The sequence below is a fragment of the Jaculus jaculus genome, chromosome 3 (assembly GCF_020740685.1).
Source record: "Jaculus jaculus isolate mJacJac1 chromosome 3, mJacJac1.mat.Y.cur, whole genome shotgun sequence".
In the NCBI taxonomy this organism is placed as follows: Eukaryota; Metazoa; Chordata; class Mammalia; order Rodentia; family Dipodidae; genus Jaculus; species Jaculus jaculus.
This window is the reverse complement of record NC_059104.1, coordinates 167232034-167249778: the sequence shown is the minus strand read 5'-3', so window position 1 is coordinate 167249778 and position 17745 is coordinate 167232034. Positions and strand designations below refer to the sequence as shown.

The 17745-nt window shown below is 53.3% G+C and overlaps 1 protein-coding gene across 1 annotated transcript in view; it reads left to right on the top strand.

Annotated features, from left to right (window-relative positions):
- Nucleotides 1-16409, top strand: part of Dgat2 (diacylglycerol O-acyltransferase 2) — a 30474-nt gene extending 14065 nt beyond the window's left edge. Inside the window, exons 2-8 of the mRNA XM_004656261.2 lie at nucleotides 1015-1143; nucleotides 5087-5194; nucleotides 5577-5647; nucleotides 10208-10412; nucleotides 10858-11032; nucleotides 12322-12524; nucleotides 15316-16409. Coding sequence (XP_004656318.1) covers nucleotides 1015-1143; nucleotides 5087-5194; nucleotides 5577-5647; nucleotides 10208-10412; nucleotides 10858-11032; nucleotides 12322-12524; nucleotides 15316-15470 — 1046 coding nt within the window. The 3' untranslated portion in view covers nucleotides 15471-16409. The remainder of the gene's footprint in view (nucleotides 1-1014; nucleotides 1144-5086; nucleotides 5195-5576; nucleotides 5648-10207; nucleotides 10413-10857; nucleotides 11033-12321; nucleotides 12525-15315) is intronic.
- The last annotated feature ends 1336 nt before the right edge of the window (nucleotides 16410-17745 follow it).

The window sequence follows — 17745 nt, the reverse complement described above, 5'->3', positions numbered from 1 at the left end:
TGGTCACGAGACCCTCAAGGACAGCACTGGGACTGAGACCTCTGTGCTGCCTTTGCACCGTGGGTGGCGGGCAGGAATGTTTGGGCGGCATGCAATGAACACTCAGAATGAAGTGCCGAGCAGACCCCGCAGCTGAGCTCAGCAGGGTTGGTGTGTGGAGGGACCTCACCTATACTGTTACCTAGTGTGCCTCTCTGCAGTCCCTGGACATCCTGGCCTCACTGCCTGTCCTCTTCTGGGGTCCAGAGGTCATCCTGGGGGCATGGGCACATTTTGTCCTAACTTTCAGGCTTGGCATTTGCTTGGTAACAAACCTAAGTATAACCCTCTGAGTCCTCCAGGCGGCCTGAAGCTCTCTGACTGCTGGGCACTCTGAGGAAGTGAGTCTCAGACCTGGCTCCTCTCTGGGCCCAAGCTGTGGACATTGCTGAGAAGTCAGTGTAAATTTCTCTGCAGGGGGCGGGAGTGGTGTAGGGTTGGTTTTATTGTGCTGGGAGTGAGCAGCTCAACTATATGGGGGTAAAAAACGTGGAATAAAGAGAGCAGAACAGGGAAGGAATGCTCAAAGTACACTTGGTGGAAAAAAAAAGCATTGCAAACTGGATGTTGACCCCGCTGTCCTTGGCCTCACAGACACAGATTGCAAAGATTAAATATTTTTGCTGGGTCTAGATAAAGGGTGACAGGCGTTTAGGGCAGGGGAGTGGGAAGAGAAGCGGCGTCCCCAGGGCCCAGCATGGGGGCTGTCTTCTTCAGATGCTGGCTTTGGTTTCCAAATGACCCTATGAGAGGCGGGCAGCCATTCCCATGTGCTCAGGATGTGCACACAGAAAGGATGGCACAGGGAAGTCTATAAATAGACATTGTGCAGCCATAATGGCAGGGCAAGGATCTGAAGCAGGCGTGTCTGATTCCGTAACCCGCGTCCCCATGCCTGAATGGTACCCGAGGGGCAGCTTGGTCCTGGGACCGAAGGCCAGGGTGATGGGAGGCTGACGTGGCCCTCTCCTGCAGGCACTGGCTCCAGCATCCTCTCGGCCCTCCAGGACATCTTCTCTGTCACTTGGCTCAACAGATCCAAGGTGGAAAAGCAGTTACAGGTCATCTCCGTGCTCCAGTGGGTCCTGTCCTTCCTCGTGCTGGGTAAGTACAGCTAGGGGTGACGGGGGTTTGGTCAGTCACACCCCAGCAGAGGTTAGAGAAAGAGCATCCTCTCCCCAGCCTCCCCCTGCTGTCTCAAGGTTTGGGTCCTTGCTCAGGTTTTCCAGCACTAGGCCTGACTGAGACCTTAGAGTCCATAGGAGGTGGCAGCCTGGCTCTTTTGCAGATGGAAGCCCCAGGTCTCAAAGTAGGTAATTTGCTCAAAGTCACATGAATCTGGGTCTGTGTGGCTTAGAAACGACATTGCAGAGCCAAGGGATGGGGCACGTCGGACAGTGTGTGGGACTCCCCAGATGCAAACTCGGAGCTTCAGTGACAGCCTGTGGCACTCCTTAAATGGCGAGTGGCACTTGTGAACTCCCTTACCTGGGAGCCCAGAATCAGTACACCAGACCAAGGGTGGGCTTTGAGGGAACTGTTGAATCCCTCAAATTAGATACCTAGCTAAATGGAAGACCATGATGCAGTTTTGTCAGGAGAAAGGCGGTAGCTATGCTCAGATTCATAGAAAGGCATGTGGCCTTAGACGAAGACACAATAGCTTGAGCCATTGTGGTGGCGCACACCTTTAATCCCAGCACTCAGGAGGCAGAGGTAGGAGGACCACTGTGAGCTTGACACAGTGGTTTGGGAACAGAGAAAAGTAACCCCAAGTATGGCTTGCATGTGTTAGAATGCCGGTGGAAAGAGCACAGTGTGACTCCAGCCTTGCTCGGCTAGGAAGCAGGGCCCTAGCGGGGAGAGAACCTTGCTCAGGGTGCTTACCTGAGCAGAAAGCAGAGGGACAGGATAAGAACCTGGGGAACCCCCGCTTCCTAGGCCTGCTGTTGTCCACATTTGCACCCAGGCACCACCCTTCTCCCTGTCCTGGTGGGTCAGGGCTTGGCTGGTAGAGCAGCGAGTACCTTGTGTAACACTGGCCCATGCAGCATGTGACTGGTTAACAGTCTATGAGGCGCAACCACAGCCCTGAAACTGGCTCAGCGTGTCTCCCAACACTGTAGGTGGGAGCCAGGCCTGGGTGGATAGGCAGGCCTGCTAAGCTGCTAATTACAACTGTGAGCAGCCCCAGCCACTCCTTCCCACAGTGTCCCACACCTGGCAGAGACTCACCTCTATTGGAATGGCTGCTTGGCCCACCTTCACTGCCTTTGAAATGGAGTTTCTGTCATCTTTGTCCCGTAGAGCCCTGGTATTCTGATGAAAGCTATGGACTGTCTCAGTGCTTTTAGGGCTATAATATCAAGTGTATTGGGTTATAAAGGAAACCAATTAATATATACTTTTTTATTGTTACATTAAGAAAATAGCAGGTATAAGAATTGCTATGATTCTTAAGAAGTGATAAATGTTTTCAAGAGACCTGTGACTGCTATAGTGTGATATAAAAATAACCTTTATGGGTTGGAGAAACTGCTTAGTGGTTAAGGCACTTGCCTGCAAAGCCAAAGGACCCAAGCTTGATTCCCCAGGACCCACATAAGCCAGATGCACAAGGTGGTGTGTGCATCTGAAGTTCGTTTGCAGTGGTTGGAGGCCCTGGAGGGCCCTTTCTCTTTCTCTCTCTCTCTCTCTGCCTCTTTATCTCAAACAAAAAAATAATAAAAAATAAAATAAAAAATAAAAATTTAAAAAAAGAAAATGCATTTGTCAATTGTTGATGTCATTTCAATAGGCACTAACACTTTGATTGGTCATATTACTAAGGGAATGAAATACCAAATTTCTGTGGAAACTGAGTAAGATTTAAATGTCCCTTGTTCCCTTATTCCAGACCACTTATCATGTTCTGGGCTGTGTGTTAAGTTTAAGCATCATCTCCTTTTGTCTTCCCATCCACCTGCCAGGAAGTGAAAGCTCAGGCCTGGGCAGTAGCCAGCACAGAGCTGGGCCAAGTTTTCAGGTTTCCTTGGTCCTAGTGTCCTTGCTCTTCTCCAGCCCTGTGCGGCTTCTCCTGACACTGACCCACACTGCCCTGCACCAGTGGCCTGAGGGCATCAGAGTTTGCTAACACAGGATGTCTTGTGGCCTCCATAATACATGAAGAGGGGTGTATGTGTGTGCAAGTGGTCCTGAGCATTCCTTGTACGGAGCAGTCAGGCTTTTTCAAAGATGGTGCTTACTTCTCTTGGGCCCAGCAGCATTGGTACCCTATAGCCCCAGGACCTAAGTAGGTGGCACAGAGAACAGTTACTGTAGGGAGGACAAGGACCGAGCTCTAAGGAAGGAAGATCATTTTGTGGGGTAGTTCACACCTTGGCTGGGTCTGGAAAGATTAGGGTGCCTGGGGGCTGAGAGTTGCCCGAGGTAGGCGGCGGGAGTTGCATGCCGAGAAGAGCTAGCGCTAGCATGGCGGCTGGGGTTCCCATCACTTCTCTGCCTTGCCGTGGAGAGAGGACAAGCAGGAAGGGGACACGACCCTCTCTAGAGACCAGCCCCCCAAGTAGTTGAGCCTCAGGACCAGCCCCTCAGGCCACCTTGCCCTCAGGAGAGCTAGAGGTGGCTGCAGCCAGGTCTTGAGGCTGTCTGAATCTCATGAGCCTTGCCAGGGCCACCTGAAACGTCCACTGAGCTTCTGTAGGAGCTGGGACTCCTGTGCAAACGGGGAGTGGCGTGGACCCTTCTCTAGGATCAAGAGACCTGAGGCAAACTGCCGAGCAGTGTGCTGTAAACATCCCTCTTAGGGACTTCACAACTGCCATTTATTAACAGGGCCTTGTGAGCTGCGGTTGCTACCCAAGACTCAGTTTCCCTACGTGTGAAACTGCAAAGTTGTTTGGGAAACCACATGCTTGTTCACTCTGAGTCTCACTGTTCCTTCCATGTTATCAGTACCCTGGTTTTAGCTACCCTGAGGTTGGGAATGAGTAGAGCCACCATGTTCCTGCCTTTAGGCTCACAGAGGTCTGCATTTGACTGCATTCTCTCCCATGGGCACCCAGAGGAGGCTTAACATAGGAAAAGCAAAGGACACCAGGAGCCAGGCAGCTCCGCGGCCTGCTGAGGTGCGCGCATGGCAAGAGTGGACCTTCCCCACTCTTCTGTGAAGCACGAGTCCACACTGCCACGTGGACTTGGCTCAGTGCCACAGAGCCGAGATGTGACACCCACCCCCAGCATGGAGAGTTCAGAGGCGAGAGTTGCATGGAGTAGTTTAACATCGAGGAGTTCTTTGTGATAGAATGAGGTCTGAGCAGGCCCCGGAAGCTGTATAAATTGGAAAGAAAGACGCCCTGGTGAAGGCATCTAGAGGTGAGCCATGCTGGGAGTGAACCAGGCTGATACTGGTGTTCCTGGTGCTGGTTCATTGAGTCTTATGACTAGCAGGCCCAAAGTGCAGAGATCAAATAAGTGTCCCAGGAAAGCCTTGTGTTTAAGGAGAGAGGCTGATGGGTTGTAGCTCTAGCCTGGGGCTGCCTGGCCTGACTTAGGTTGGAAGGAGGTCTACTCCTCGGGCAGGAGTCTCCTCTGAGGTCCCTCCAGTGGCACTTGACACTTCTCATCGTTGCCTTGTGAAGAGTATGGCCTCCGGAGTCACAGCTGAGTGGGAATCCTGGCTCTGTCCCGCCAGGTGACGTTGAACAAGTCTTTCCTCCGGGATTAGGCACCCTGCTTTAGCGACTCAGTGGCTCATTTGAGACGTACTCTTGAGAAGTAGGGGGAGCGCTTGGTAGTCTGCCCATGGTGATCTTGCTGGACACTGGCATGAGGGGGCGCATGCAAGGAGGGGACAATAAGAATGACGTGACAAGCAGCTCAAGACTCCCTCAGCTCCAGGGCCCCTCAGAGTCTCGGAGGGGAGGCCTGTGTCCCCTGCCCGTGGCTGTCCCCATGCCTAGCTTGGTGCCTGCTTTCTCTCTGCCAAGGGGAGACTAGGGCTCGCTCAGGAGGCCGGGGCCTGAGCTGTGCTCTCCACCTCCTGCAGGCGTGGCCTGTAGCGCCATCCTCGTGTACACCTTCTGCACCGACTGCTGGCTCATAGCCGTGCTCTACTTCACCTGGCTGGCGTTTGACTGGAACACGCCCCAGAAAGGTAAGCACCCAGGTCTCATGCCCATCCATGCCCACACCCTGGGGTGCTCCCTCCACACAGCGGAGGCCTGTGCCTCCTCCCCCTCCTGGGTGCCACCTCTTTTTACATAACACCTACTCTGTGAAAGGTGCTGGGCTGGGCTGTGTGTGGTTTGAGTGAGGATTCGGGGAGCTCCCTCTGCTCCTCATGGAAAGCTCACCTGCCATCAGGATTTGCATGATGGGGGTAGGTGAGGGGGAACGTAGGGGAAGAAGCCCGCTGGGCAAGGGCAAAGATGCTGTGTGGGCTGGTAGGCACCTCCCTTAGGGCTTTACACTGGCTCCGTCTTGTCTGTCTGTCCCTCACCCCCACTCCTTCCCAACACTGTTTTGTTTTCTGGAAGGTGGCAGGAGATCACAGTGGGTGCGAAACTGGGCTGTGTGGCGTTATTTTCGAGACTACTTTCCCATCCAGGTAAAGACTTGGTGTGTGTTCTTGGGAGAGCGGGAGTGGGTGGGAATCAGAACACAGGGACCACATACGTGTGAAGTTTTACTGGGTTGAAGCTCCCACTGTGAGCCTCTGTCGATACTTGCTTCATGCCACATTTGACGCTGCTTTGGGTTCATATAATGTCCTACCAGCTAAAGTGAAAAGACCTAGAAAAACAAAACACCAGTATGCCATCCATTTACAAGCCATTGAATATCACGGCAGCCAAGAGAACAAGAGAAGCATCATAGTCATGGCCATGGATATCCAGGCCATTTTGTGTCTGGAGGGAGCACGTTGTAAGGAGTCCTGCCCTTCCTTTGGCTCTTACATTCTTTCTGCCACCTCTTCCGCATTAGACCCTGAGCCTTGGAAGGTGTGATCGAGATGTTACTCAGTACTCCAGTCACTTCTTTCCAGCACTATGATACCTTCTGAGTCGTCCCAAGGACACTGCCATCTGAAAAGAGAAGATTCTCTACCCAAAGTGAGAGTAGCATTAATATAAGGGTATAAATATTAAGAGAAGTGCTTACTGGGCAGTTTGATAAGCATAATATATACATTTTTCCAGACATCAGCAGATGTTACACCCCTAGGGCTCATGACTACCCCTGTTTTAAGTTTTCAGTATCAGGGATGTGTCCCCCCCGCCCCCATGGAGCGGGCCTCCAGTCCAATTGGAGGGCAGTTGGCAGTTGGTTTCCACCATAACAGACGTGCCACTCTTGCACCCATTGGCTCATTTGGGCGGGCTGGCCAATCATAAGGCTTGCAGTGTCCACTGTTGAGTATCTTCACTGGTGGTATCTTTTTCTCCCATGTAGAATGGCTTCTTCCAGCTTTCTGTAAGTGCCCACTTTCTTTTGAGCACCTGTCTTTTGTTGGGGTGACTGCCAAGGCCCTGATAGGAACAGTGCTAGTTCAGTCTTGGCTCCATCTACCCTGGTCTGCAGGGCTTCCTGACTCCAGGCCCCAGGTTTCCTTCCTCCTGGTTCCTGAGTGCACCTCCGGGAGCACCTTATCCTGGAGCTCCCCATGGATGGACCCACTCTTCCACTAGGCTTTCGTTTCCATTGTTACACTATTCACTGACCTGCCGATGTTGCTGTCTGCCAAGTGCCGGGTTCTTGCTGGACATGGGGGACACTGAAGAGTCAGCCCTGGCCTTGCTGTGTAAGAATGGGTCCCGCTGGACTTGGTCTCTTTCTGCACCAACTTTCTCGTGCTTACTGAGTGCCATTTGCCTCATCTACAGAATGTAGGTGTTCTGTGATAAAAAGCCAATTGTAGTTATGGAGACAATCAGTAGCCCTATTCTCTTTGCTCTGTCTTTCCTGCCACAGGGGCCGAGCCTCAGTGCGCACTCTTGCCACTGTGGCCTCATTCCCTGCAAGCTTCTGCAGGCTGGCCAGCCCCTGGTCCCCAGACCAGGATGGTCACACCTGGGGTATTCAGGTGTCCTTTCTCACATGAACTCCTCCCCAGTTGAGCTCCATGTCCTCTTGACATCTCTGTTTCAAGCAGCAGCTGGGAGTCGGGGCTATGGGGTATCTGAGGGCTTCCAGGACCGATAAAGGCTTGTACCTTGAGCCTTAGCTTGAGGCCTCTACAGGCTCTACCCTGGCTCCTCGGGGCCTTGGTGCTTTGCGTCACGTCTTACGTTCTCAGTAGGGCTGTGTATGACCCTTGTGCCCCGCCCCTTTTTCCTGGCCTCGTGCCATGGATTATGTAATGGGGATCCCAGCTATCTCCACCCCTGCCCCTCCCCCGCCCTGCCTGTGCTCAGCTGTCCACCTGCAACAGAAGTGGGCACTGCCCTGAGGTATAGGCAGGACATTTGGAGAGGAGACTAGGAAGGGCTCAACTGAATTAACTATCTGTCCATTTTTGCCTAACATTTCGCAGATGTTCAGACTGAGGCCCAGAGAGGAGGGCCTATCCCATGGTCGCAGAATAAACTTGGTAGCAGGACTGGCGTAGGGGCCAGGGCTGCCTGCGTCAGGGCCTTGTTCTCGGTCCTGTGCTCCTGCTTCCCTCTCTGCCATGCCCCGTGGTAAGGCGAGGCAAGCCTCTGCTCTAGAACCAAGAGTCATTCTCCAAACAAGGCTGGGGTAGAAGAAGGGTGTGGGGAGTGACCTGTCAGGAATGTGCCCGGGCTTATGTTCGCCAGCAGGCCTGGTCTGGGCACCCATTGGACTGGGACTTTGCCACAAGAGCAGGCATGTCAGCATAGCCTTCATCAGCAATGCCCTTCCGCCTGCCTGCTGGACATTCTGTCCAGCGCTAGGAGGAGAGTGTGACATGTGACAGTTAGAGCTGTATCAGATCTCTCCATTCTTCTCGGTATTGTACCAAGGACCATTAATCTGCCCAGTGTCCCTAAGAGCTCATTGAACCATGTGACCTGTCAGCTAATAGCCTTGGGAAGGGAGGGGATGATATGAAGAACCAGCTTGATTCCCACCAGGTGACATGTCTCCCTCACAGTGGCTAGGGACAGTGCATGTGGAGTGATCTTGTCCAGTATGGAGATGACTCGCTGTGGCCTCCATCAGGGAGTTTTGCTGTCCACCTTGTCCTCAAGGAATGGCCTAGATCGGCAGGGCTCTGCAGCTCCTTCGGTGCTTTGGCACCCTGGCCCCACTATCAGCCTAGAAGCAGTCTTCCCTCAGTGTCTTCCTTTTCTGCGGACCCTGGCCCCTGGTGCCTTCTTGAGAGCTAGGAGGCAGGCAGACCTGCAGTGAGGGAGGTAGAGTCCAGAGCAGCAGCCTCGGGCAGCTCATGATCCTGGCTCCCCGCAGCTCCCCTCCCTCCTCCCCCCCAGCACTGGCTGTGGGCTGCCTCTCTGCAGTTGTTTAGTGGGCAGCTGAGGGCTGGTTGGGCTTTGGAGCAGTTTCAGTCTGCTCTCCTAAGACAAAGTGAGTACAATTGTCCCACACAACAGCAGGGGATATTTACACATACTGCTGGTCACAGAGCTGAGCATGCTGCCAGCCACCATGTTCCATTCCCCCAGGTCTCTGTTGCCTAGAGAATTGGAGTCCTGTTTTCTCAGGCCATCACCAGCATCCCTTTTCCCCAAACTGAGCCCAAGGACCCCTTCACTGTTCCCGGTCTGCCAGTATCCAGGGCTCCGCTTCTGGCCAGTACCCATGCAGGAAAGGGTCGGTGCCAACCACCTCAGTGTGGATGGTTTTAGGCCCACTTCTCTGGAGGCAGGGTTGCCAGGAAGACCATGTTCTTGCCCTTTAACTCAGCAATTGTTCTTCGGGAAGAAGTTTACCTCATGAAAGTAGAACTGTGGGCAGAGGTAAGGGATTGCTTAAAGCATTATCTCTATGGGGAAATTTGGACACTTGTAAAATGTCCCTCAACCCGGACTGGAGTAGGAGCTGTCACCTGTAGCCTCGGTGCGCTTGCCCAGGAGTAGCTCAGCAGCGGGGACTTGCTGCGGACTTCCGGCACAGCGAGCTGGGGTATGTTTGATAGAGAATGACGTCAGCACTGTGACCCCAGATTTGTGGGTTTTGAAGAGGGCCTGTGTCTGCTTAAGGAAAAGGACTCAGTGTTTGTCTGATTGGAGATAGCACAAGTGTTTTTTCCTCTGTATATTTGCTCACTCCCCACTCTTTCTCATTTGAAAGAGTGATATCTTCTGAACAGAACCCCCTGCTCTCCCTCCCTGTCAGCACTTTCCACCACATCATTCTGAGGTAAGGGGCACCCTGCACCACCTCAACCTCCTCACGAGCAGCCTTGGGGCAGGCAGTGGGCCCTGAGAAGCCAATTACTCTCTAGAGCATTCCAGGACAACTTTGTTGATCGTACCACACACAGGTCAGGTCATTAGTTTCCACAGCCATACAGCTGGTCACCTTCTCCCCCCTGCCCCTCCCCAGGCCTGGCAGGCTCAAGGCCTAACATGTGTCCTGTCCTGTCCTTCCTGCCTCAGAACCTGACCTGAGCCTGGCTGCTTTCTGTTGGGCCAGCCACCCCGTCCTTTTGTCTGCCCTGGAGGACAGGGAGGCTGAAGCTTTTGAGGAGCCCTTGGGATGCAGAGGCTAGTTAGACCCACCTCCACAGAGCTCTCGGTGGAAGTGTGCTGAGCAACCACTGAGGGAGGGCCACAGCCAAGGCTCAGAATCTGGACCCCCCTCTTCAGTGTGGGCACTCCAGCTTGCATCTCAGAGTGGTCACTGAGGAGCCCAGAAGGCAGGAGGCTGGGCCAGTACGAATAAGTGAAGTGGGTGTGTGTAGGAGGAATAAGGAGAATGAGAGAAGAGAGCCCCTGCCAACACACACACACACACACACACACACACACAAACACACGAACTCTCAGCCCGATGGCTGCCAACCACTGGAGCTGAGACCCCAGTGATGAGAGTCTGAGTTCAGGTTTGGAAACCCACCTCAGCCCTTTGGGCCCACAGAATCCCCAACACGTGGCCTATGAGGTCCCTTCCCTACCTCTTAGCAATGCCCTAGTGCCCCTCTCCTAACAACTGCCTCTGACAAAGGGCTGTCCTGTCCTTGCAGCTGGTGAAGACCCACAACCTGCTGACCACCAGGAACTACATCTTTGGCTACCATCCCCACGGCATCATGGGCCTGGGGGCCTTCTGCAACTTCAGCACGGAGGCCACCGAAGTGAGCAAGAAGTTCCCCGGCATAAAGCCGCACTTGGCCACGCTGGCCGGCAATTTCCGGATGCCCGTGCTTCGGGAGTACCTGATGTCTGGAGGTGAGAAGCTGCCTGTGCCTGCCCCGCTGGGCCTCATCACCGGGGTCATTACCCCCAGCCCCAATGGGGAGCTAGTGCAAGGAACTACACACAGTACACAGTTCCCATGAGGAGGTCGATGCAGCCAGTCAGGTGAGCCGCCAGTTTTCAGGCTTCATCATGGTGCCGCCCCCAGCGCTTAATGCTGCCCTTTGTACCACCTATTCATTGCCTGTGCCACTGCCAGGTGCCCCTGCTCATGATCCCTGCCAACCTGATTCACTGGCAGAGCCAGGACTTCAAGGGTGTTTGCTGAATTGAGTTCCCTAGACGACCTTCTATCATAGTCCCTGAGAAAGAAAGCCACGGCTTCCAAGTGGGTGACTTAGGTCAGGACCCCTTGGGTGTGTACAGGGGTAGGAAGTGCCTCCACGAACAGCCCTGATGATATGCCCCTCACCCCCAGGCATCTGCCCTGTCAGTCGGGATACCATAGACTACTTGCTGTCAAAGAATGGGAGTGGCAATGCTATCATCATCGTGGTTGGGGGCGCAGCCGAGTCCCTGAGCTCCATGCCCGGCAAGAACGCTGTCACCCTGCGGAACCGCAAAGGCTTTGTGAAACTGGCCCTGCGCCATGGGTGAGTCCCCCTTCCCCAGACGCTTCGCGTGCGCTCTTCCACCTGGGGCAGCAGGGCCTAGAGCCTGGGAAGGCCAAGATGGACGTCATAGGCTTGACTGGGCCAAGTTTGTCCAAGTGTAGGTACAAAGATGTGGCCTCTGGCCCTGGGCCTTTCTAGATAGACTGAAGACACATGAGGAATCAGGGTAGAGCTCAGTGGTAGAGCAAGTGCTTCATGTAAAACAAAGCCATGGGTTCAGTCCTCGGTACAGGAAGGAAAAAGGGGGGTGGGATTCGTCATCTGGTTCACATACAGATATGTTGCTTCTAGGAGTGCCAGAAGTCTGGGAGGAGATGGCACATGGCATGACTTAGAAACACCAGGGAAGGCTGGTCCGATAGGTGGCCTTGGTACAAGAGAGGAGCTGGTAGCATGGAATGTTGTGGCCCTTTGTTGCTCCCTGTTAAGCATACCTACTTCTAGGGTCCCTTTGGGTTCCCCAGCAGATAGGGAGAGTTGAGTCCCCATTCTCACTGGAGCAGACCGGGTGAGGCGGTGTGTGCTTGTGCTGTGTGAGGTACAGAGCCGAGCACCCTGTGCTCCTCACCTTTGTTCCCTGAGATGTGGTCTCACTGCAGCTCAGGCTGACGGAAACTCACAGTGACCCTCCTAGCGCTCAGGTTAAAGGCAGGCGCCACTATGCCTGGCTCACTTCACTGTTTTCTCCCCACGTCCTGGCTCTGGGAGGCCTTGGCATAAAGACCTGTGATGATAGGATAGATTGCAAACCTGCCGGTATGACATAGTCAGTGCATGCCATAGTCAGTGCATGCCATCGAGGCCCTGTGAATGCTGGAGTATGGCCTCTTGAGGATCCTGCCTCAGGCTTGCTTGGGAACAGGCTGCTTTAAAATCAGGTCAGGCTTTGCCTTCAGGGAGTACCAAGTGTGTGGGGGAGGCGAGGGCCGTAGTGACAGCGGAATGTGCTGAGGCTGTGACGCGTGGTCAGGGCTGAGAGAGGCTTGAGGTAGACTACACCGAGAGACAGCAGAGGCAGGCCCTGCTGGATGGGGCCAGCATGATCGCTCCATGGATGGGGACTTTGCACCCTGAGGTGCTGCCTCTTGTGAGCAGGCGGGTACAGGGTCCATCAGAACCTGAAGGGTGGGATTTGTGCTTCTGACCGCCCACCACCACCACCACCCAGGAGGCAGAGGTATCCTGGCTGGTGTCCAGGATCCCTAGGGTGACAGTAGGAACTGAATCCGCTGACTGGGATTGACTTTACCTGGGCTTCTCCCTTGCAGAGCTGACCTGGTTCCCACCTACTCCTTTGGAGAGAATGAGGTATACAAGCAGGTGATCTTTGAAGAGGGTTCCTGGGGCCGCTGGGTCCAGAAGAAGTTCCAGAAGTACATCGGCTTTGCCCCATGCATCTTCCATGGCCGGGGCCTCTTCTCCTCTGACACCTGGGGGCTGGTGCCGTACTCCAAGCCCATCACCACCGTTGGTGAGTCCCCAGCCTGTATCCCAATGGCCGTCTTGAGCATAGCAGGATCCCGGATAGGCCACTTGGGTCAGGTGGCTATGCTCTTAGCCACTAGGCCATTGGCAGGTCAAGTGCTGGAAGGGACGATGGAGGAGCAAGAAGAGGTGGAGCCACGGCTGTGAGCCAGGCAACGTGGGAGGAGAGAAGACAAATGCCTGAGGAGCCGCAGGCCCGTCAGAAAATTCCTGCAGCAAAGACCTCTAGGAACCTTGTAGGGACATGCAGGAGCCTTGCTGGCCATAGTGGGCCTACCGAGGAGGTTGACTGTGAGCTGAGAGAAATTATTTAGCAAAAAGAGCAGAAGCCAGGTTCGGCCTGGCCTATGTCCATTATCCCAGCACTCCGGAGGCAGAGAGTGATGGATTTTTGCAAGTTCAAGGCCAGTCTGATCTATATAACAAGTTCTAGGACCAGCAGGATTACATAGTGAGACTCTGTCAAAAAGTGAAGGAGGGGGCTGGAGAGATGGCTTAGCGGTTAAGCGCTTGCCTGTGAAGCCTAAGGACCCCGGTTCGAGACTCGGTTCCCCAGGTCCCACATTAGCCAGATGCACAAGGGGGCGCACGCGTCTGGAGTTCGTTTGCAGAGGCTGGAAGCCCTGGCGTGCCCATTCTCTCTCCCCCTCTATCTGTCTTTCTCTCTGTGTCTGTTGCTCTCAAATAAAAATAAATTAAAAAAAAAAGTGAAGGAGGGGAAGAAAGAACAGCCTGAGGGGAGTTCCAGAAACCAGGCTATCGAGGTGTTTGAGGAACAGACAGAGTGGGTAGGAGCGAGCATAGGCCTGAGGAGAGTATAGCACAAACCAACGGCTGCCTGTGTTGCTCTGAGTGTACTTGGGACACATTAGGAGCTTGTGGAGAACTGCCTTTTCAGGGATATGCATGTCCAGATGTGTGTGGGTGTGTGTTGAAGGTCACAAGCCAGAGGTCTCATGGGAGCATGTGGCCCTGAACAGTGCACTCGGAAGGGCCAAAGCCCAGCCACTGTCTGCCTTATCAGGACCAGGGCTTGCCTTGTGCTCAGAGACAGCTCGCAGAGGGGCGCGTGACTGTGCCAGCCAGCCTAACTTAAGTCAGTGCGTGAAAAACAAGGCATGGCCATAGGATGGGATCAAATAGGAAGAAAAGGATTTTAGTGGGAGGAAAAAGAAAGACAGAGGGTATGGAGTCAAAATGCATTAAATACATGTATGAAGCTGTCAAAAATAAAAATAAAAGGGGGACACAGATTTCACGGTTGTATCTGGATGGGGGACAGGTCTCGAGGGTAGTACCAAGACACTGACTCTTAAAGCAATCCCTGAAGCTGCTGGATGGAATTCGTGGGTTAGAATGGACAAATAGCAGAACCACAAGACCAGTCTGGAGGCTTTGGTGGTGGCCAGTGGCTTGGATTGAGGGAATATCAATGGAGATGGATAAGACGTGTGTGCATCAGGGAGAAATCTTAGAAATCATGCTGGCAGGACCTGGGATGGGTTGGGTTTGGAGATGAGGCAGGATCAGATAACAAACAATGCAGCTGTGGGGAGCTGTTTTCCCTCCTAGCATCCTGAGAGCCTGGGAGGAAAGAGCCCAGGTGGCAGAGAACACTGAGGTTCAGAGAGGCAGGCTTGTCCCCTGTCAGTCCCATGCCTCTCACTGCTGCTTTTGGCAGAGTGCACGGGCGCATTTCCTCTGCTGCTCAGAGACTGTAGCCTGGGGTGGATTGTGTCCCATGCTCCTGAGGCTTAGTATTTTCATCTGTAAAATGGGTCATTCTGAGTTTGTGCTCAGCCCTAAACATGACATCTAAACCACACCCTTCAAGGCTCAGGGAAGCTCACAGAAGAGGGGGCAGAAAGAGTGGGTGAGAAGTGGGGCTGCAGCATACTGGGTATGACAAATCTGCTACCCTTGTGGGCTCACAGCAGCTGGGGTTTCTGGTCCATGAGTGAGCCTGTCAATAGATTGTCCCCGCTCCTCCCAGAATAGTGGAACTGATGGTTATTGGGAAAGTGAAGGTCATGTCCTTTGGGGGGGGGGAGGGTAGCCATTCTCCAGTAATTTCCCATCAGTGATTATACAGGTGATCCTAATTAGATTTTATGCTTTAAGTTTATTTTTTATTGACAACTTCCATAATCATAGGCAATGAACCATGGTAATTTCCCCCACATTTTTCCTTCACAGCTCCACTCTCCATCATATCCCCTCCCCTTCTCAATCAGTCTTTTATGTTCATTTCATATGATCCTAATTTAAATCGGTGGGTCACAAAAAAAAAAAAAAGCAAGACATAGAAGTTGGATGGGGTTCTCTTGGGAAGTGGAGTTTTAATGGGAGGGGAAATGGGAAGAGAAGAGGGTAAGTATACATGTATGAAATTGTTTAAAATGGGACAAGGCTACAGAAATGGTGTAGCAGTTAAGGCACTTGCCTGCAAAGGCTGAGGACCCGTGTTCAAGTTCCCAGTACCCACATAAGCCAGGTGCAGAAGATGGCACTTATGTCTAGAGTTTGTTTGCTGTGGTTAAAGGTCCTGGCATGGTCACTCACTCTCCCCACCCCCCCCGAAGTAAGTAAATAAAATATTTTAAAAAGAAAGAAACAAATTGGGGTGACAGTCTGAGAGAAAGCACACTTGCCAGCTCGAGGTCAGGATGTCTCCGAGGGCCACCACTGTCGGTATCACACTGGGTGTGGGTTTAGGAGTTAGAGTGACTGGAGTGGGGTGCACTGACTGACCCGATGCTTCTGCTCTTCCCTTGCAGTGGGTGAGCCCATCACCATACCCAAAGTGGAGCACCCGACCCAGCAGGACATCGATCTGTACCACAGCATGTACATGGATGCCCTGGTGAAACTCTTTGACAAGCATAAGACCAAATTTGGGCTCCCAGAGACAGAGGTCCTAGAGGTGAACTGATGAGCCCTGGGGCCCACTCCTGGGAAGAACAGCTGCAAATCCTTTTCTACCAAGTTCTCAACGGCTTTTTGTTCTGTAAATTTGGAAGCGTCATGGGTGTCTGTGGGTTATTTAAAAGAAATTATAATTTGTTAAACCATTGCCATGTTAGGTTGTTTTTAAGAAGGAAAGTCATTACTTCCAGCTCTGGCTTCCATGTGTCTTGCTGTAGGTGGTGGTTTCTCAGCACCCGTCCTCTTTCCAGAATGTCAGAGAACACTCGGTCCTGGGTAACTGGGGAAGGAGGGCGGCCTTTCTGCGATTAGGGCCCCTTTGTGTCAGCCATTCCCGAGGGGCAGTGGCCACTTCAGCCACAAACATCTTTATTCCCACCACCCTACCGTGACTGCAGGACTGGTCCCTGTTGCTCAAGGAAGGGTACAGAGGGCATAGTTGTGCCCATTTGTGGAGGGCAGTGGGGAGCATCTGAAATGCCCGGCTTGGTCTCCTCTCAGGCCCACGCCTCACTCCCTCTTTCCAGTCTGAGCCTGCACTTGGCCTCCTGTGTTCTGTGCTGGGGACAAGGCTGACCCACAAGAATCATCACAGCTATCCGGCTGCTGTTGACTGTTGGAGTGACCAGTCTTGCTCCAGAGACTGACATCATGGACTGGGCACAGCTCAGCCATGGCCTGGAGCTGGGCCTGGGCTTGCCTGAGCCAATCCCAAGACTGGTGTGAGGAAACGTCTCTCTTGTTCACAGAGGGGCCTGGCCTCTTGCACAGCACACTGGGTCCAGGACAGGAGGCCCCCTAACCTAAACCCGATGTGCGTGCCTTTCTGAGGCGTGAGGGCAGGGAGGAAAGCCAGCCCCTCCTGTGTGTTCTGTTTTTTCTCCATGAGATTGTTGTGTCATGTCATACTTTTGTATGTTCCTACACTAATAAATGGAAGCGAGGACTTTGTGTGAGTCATTGCTGGGGCTGACCACGGGGGGGCAGACGGCAGCCCCACTGGCTTCCCTGGTGGATCTGCTGGCCAGGGTGATAGATGACTGGTGGCTTCAAACATTTGCTCCTTTGCTGGGCCCTCTGCTCAGGGACTGCCACCCTGGTGGTGACTGGTATCATCTCAAGCCTGAGCAAGGTGGGCTTCCCTCCCTCCTGGCAGTTAACCAGAAACCACTTGGTTTCTTGTCATGTGTACCTTTCCATATGGTTGCTGACAGCTGGCAGTGAGAGCCACAGTCCTTTTGGAAGCTTGACTTGAAAGTGAGGTCACCAGATTGCCATATTCTTTTTTTTTATTTTAGAGAGAGGAGAGACACACCAGGGCCTCAGCCACTGCAATCAAACTCCAGTCGCTTGCACCACCTAGTGGGCATGTGCAACCTTGCACTTGCCTCTCCTTTGTGCATCTGGCAAAGGGGGGGTCTGCAGAGGAGAACACCAGTCCTTAGGCTTCGCAAGCAAGCGCCTTAACTGCTAAGCCATCTCTCCATCCCAGCCCGTATTTGTTTCATTAGATGTGTCTATGTCCAGCTTACATTGAGAGGATTATAGAACAGGTGACTACCCAGATGAAAAGCCCCTGGGAGTCACTTTGCAAGCTCCCATCACAACTGGGGAAGTCCGGAAGGGTCCTCTCAGACCTCTCAAATTGTTCCCTATCTCCTGGCCTCAACTGACTCAAAAAGGTGGAGACCTGGCTCCCGTTGTCCCTGTGGCCATCAGACATCTTTGTTCTTGCCCCATCTCTGCATGGGGCAAGAACAGCAGGAGCCCGTCCCAGTTGAGATCAAGGCCTTCACTGCAACCCCATGCTGCTGGAATACTGACATGCTGCTGTCCACTCAACTACTTCCAGGTCTCTGCCTGGGGGGGGGGAAAAAAAAAGATACAAACTAATAATAACTGAAGACCTTCGGGGTAGTCAGGGCTGCGGCAGACACTCTATAGCCCAATCTGGAGTGTCTTGTTGCTGAGCCCAGCGGAACCTCAAAGGGCAGTTGGAAGCTTGCCAGGACGGGGGGTAGCAGGGGCACAGATGGCGCATTGCACTGCTGACTGGAGAGACCCAGTGGTAGAGCGGGAAATACGTGGGGCTTGACCTCAGAGGGCGGGCGGGGGGGGGGGATTTCCTCAGTTCCCAGGTGGCCAGGACGGACTCTGGAGGGAGCCCAGCCGCTCTGTAGCACCTGACACACCTCGCTCGCATGCAAAAACTTGGGTTATTTCATTCTGGTGAAGGCAAGGTTTGTTTTCTTTTTTCTTATGGTTTTTTGAGGTAGGGTCTC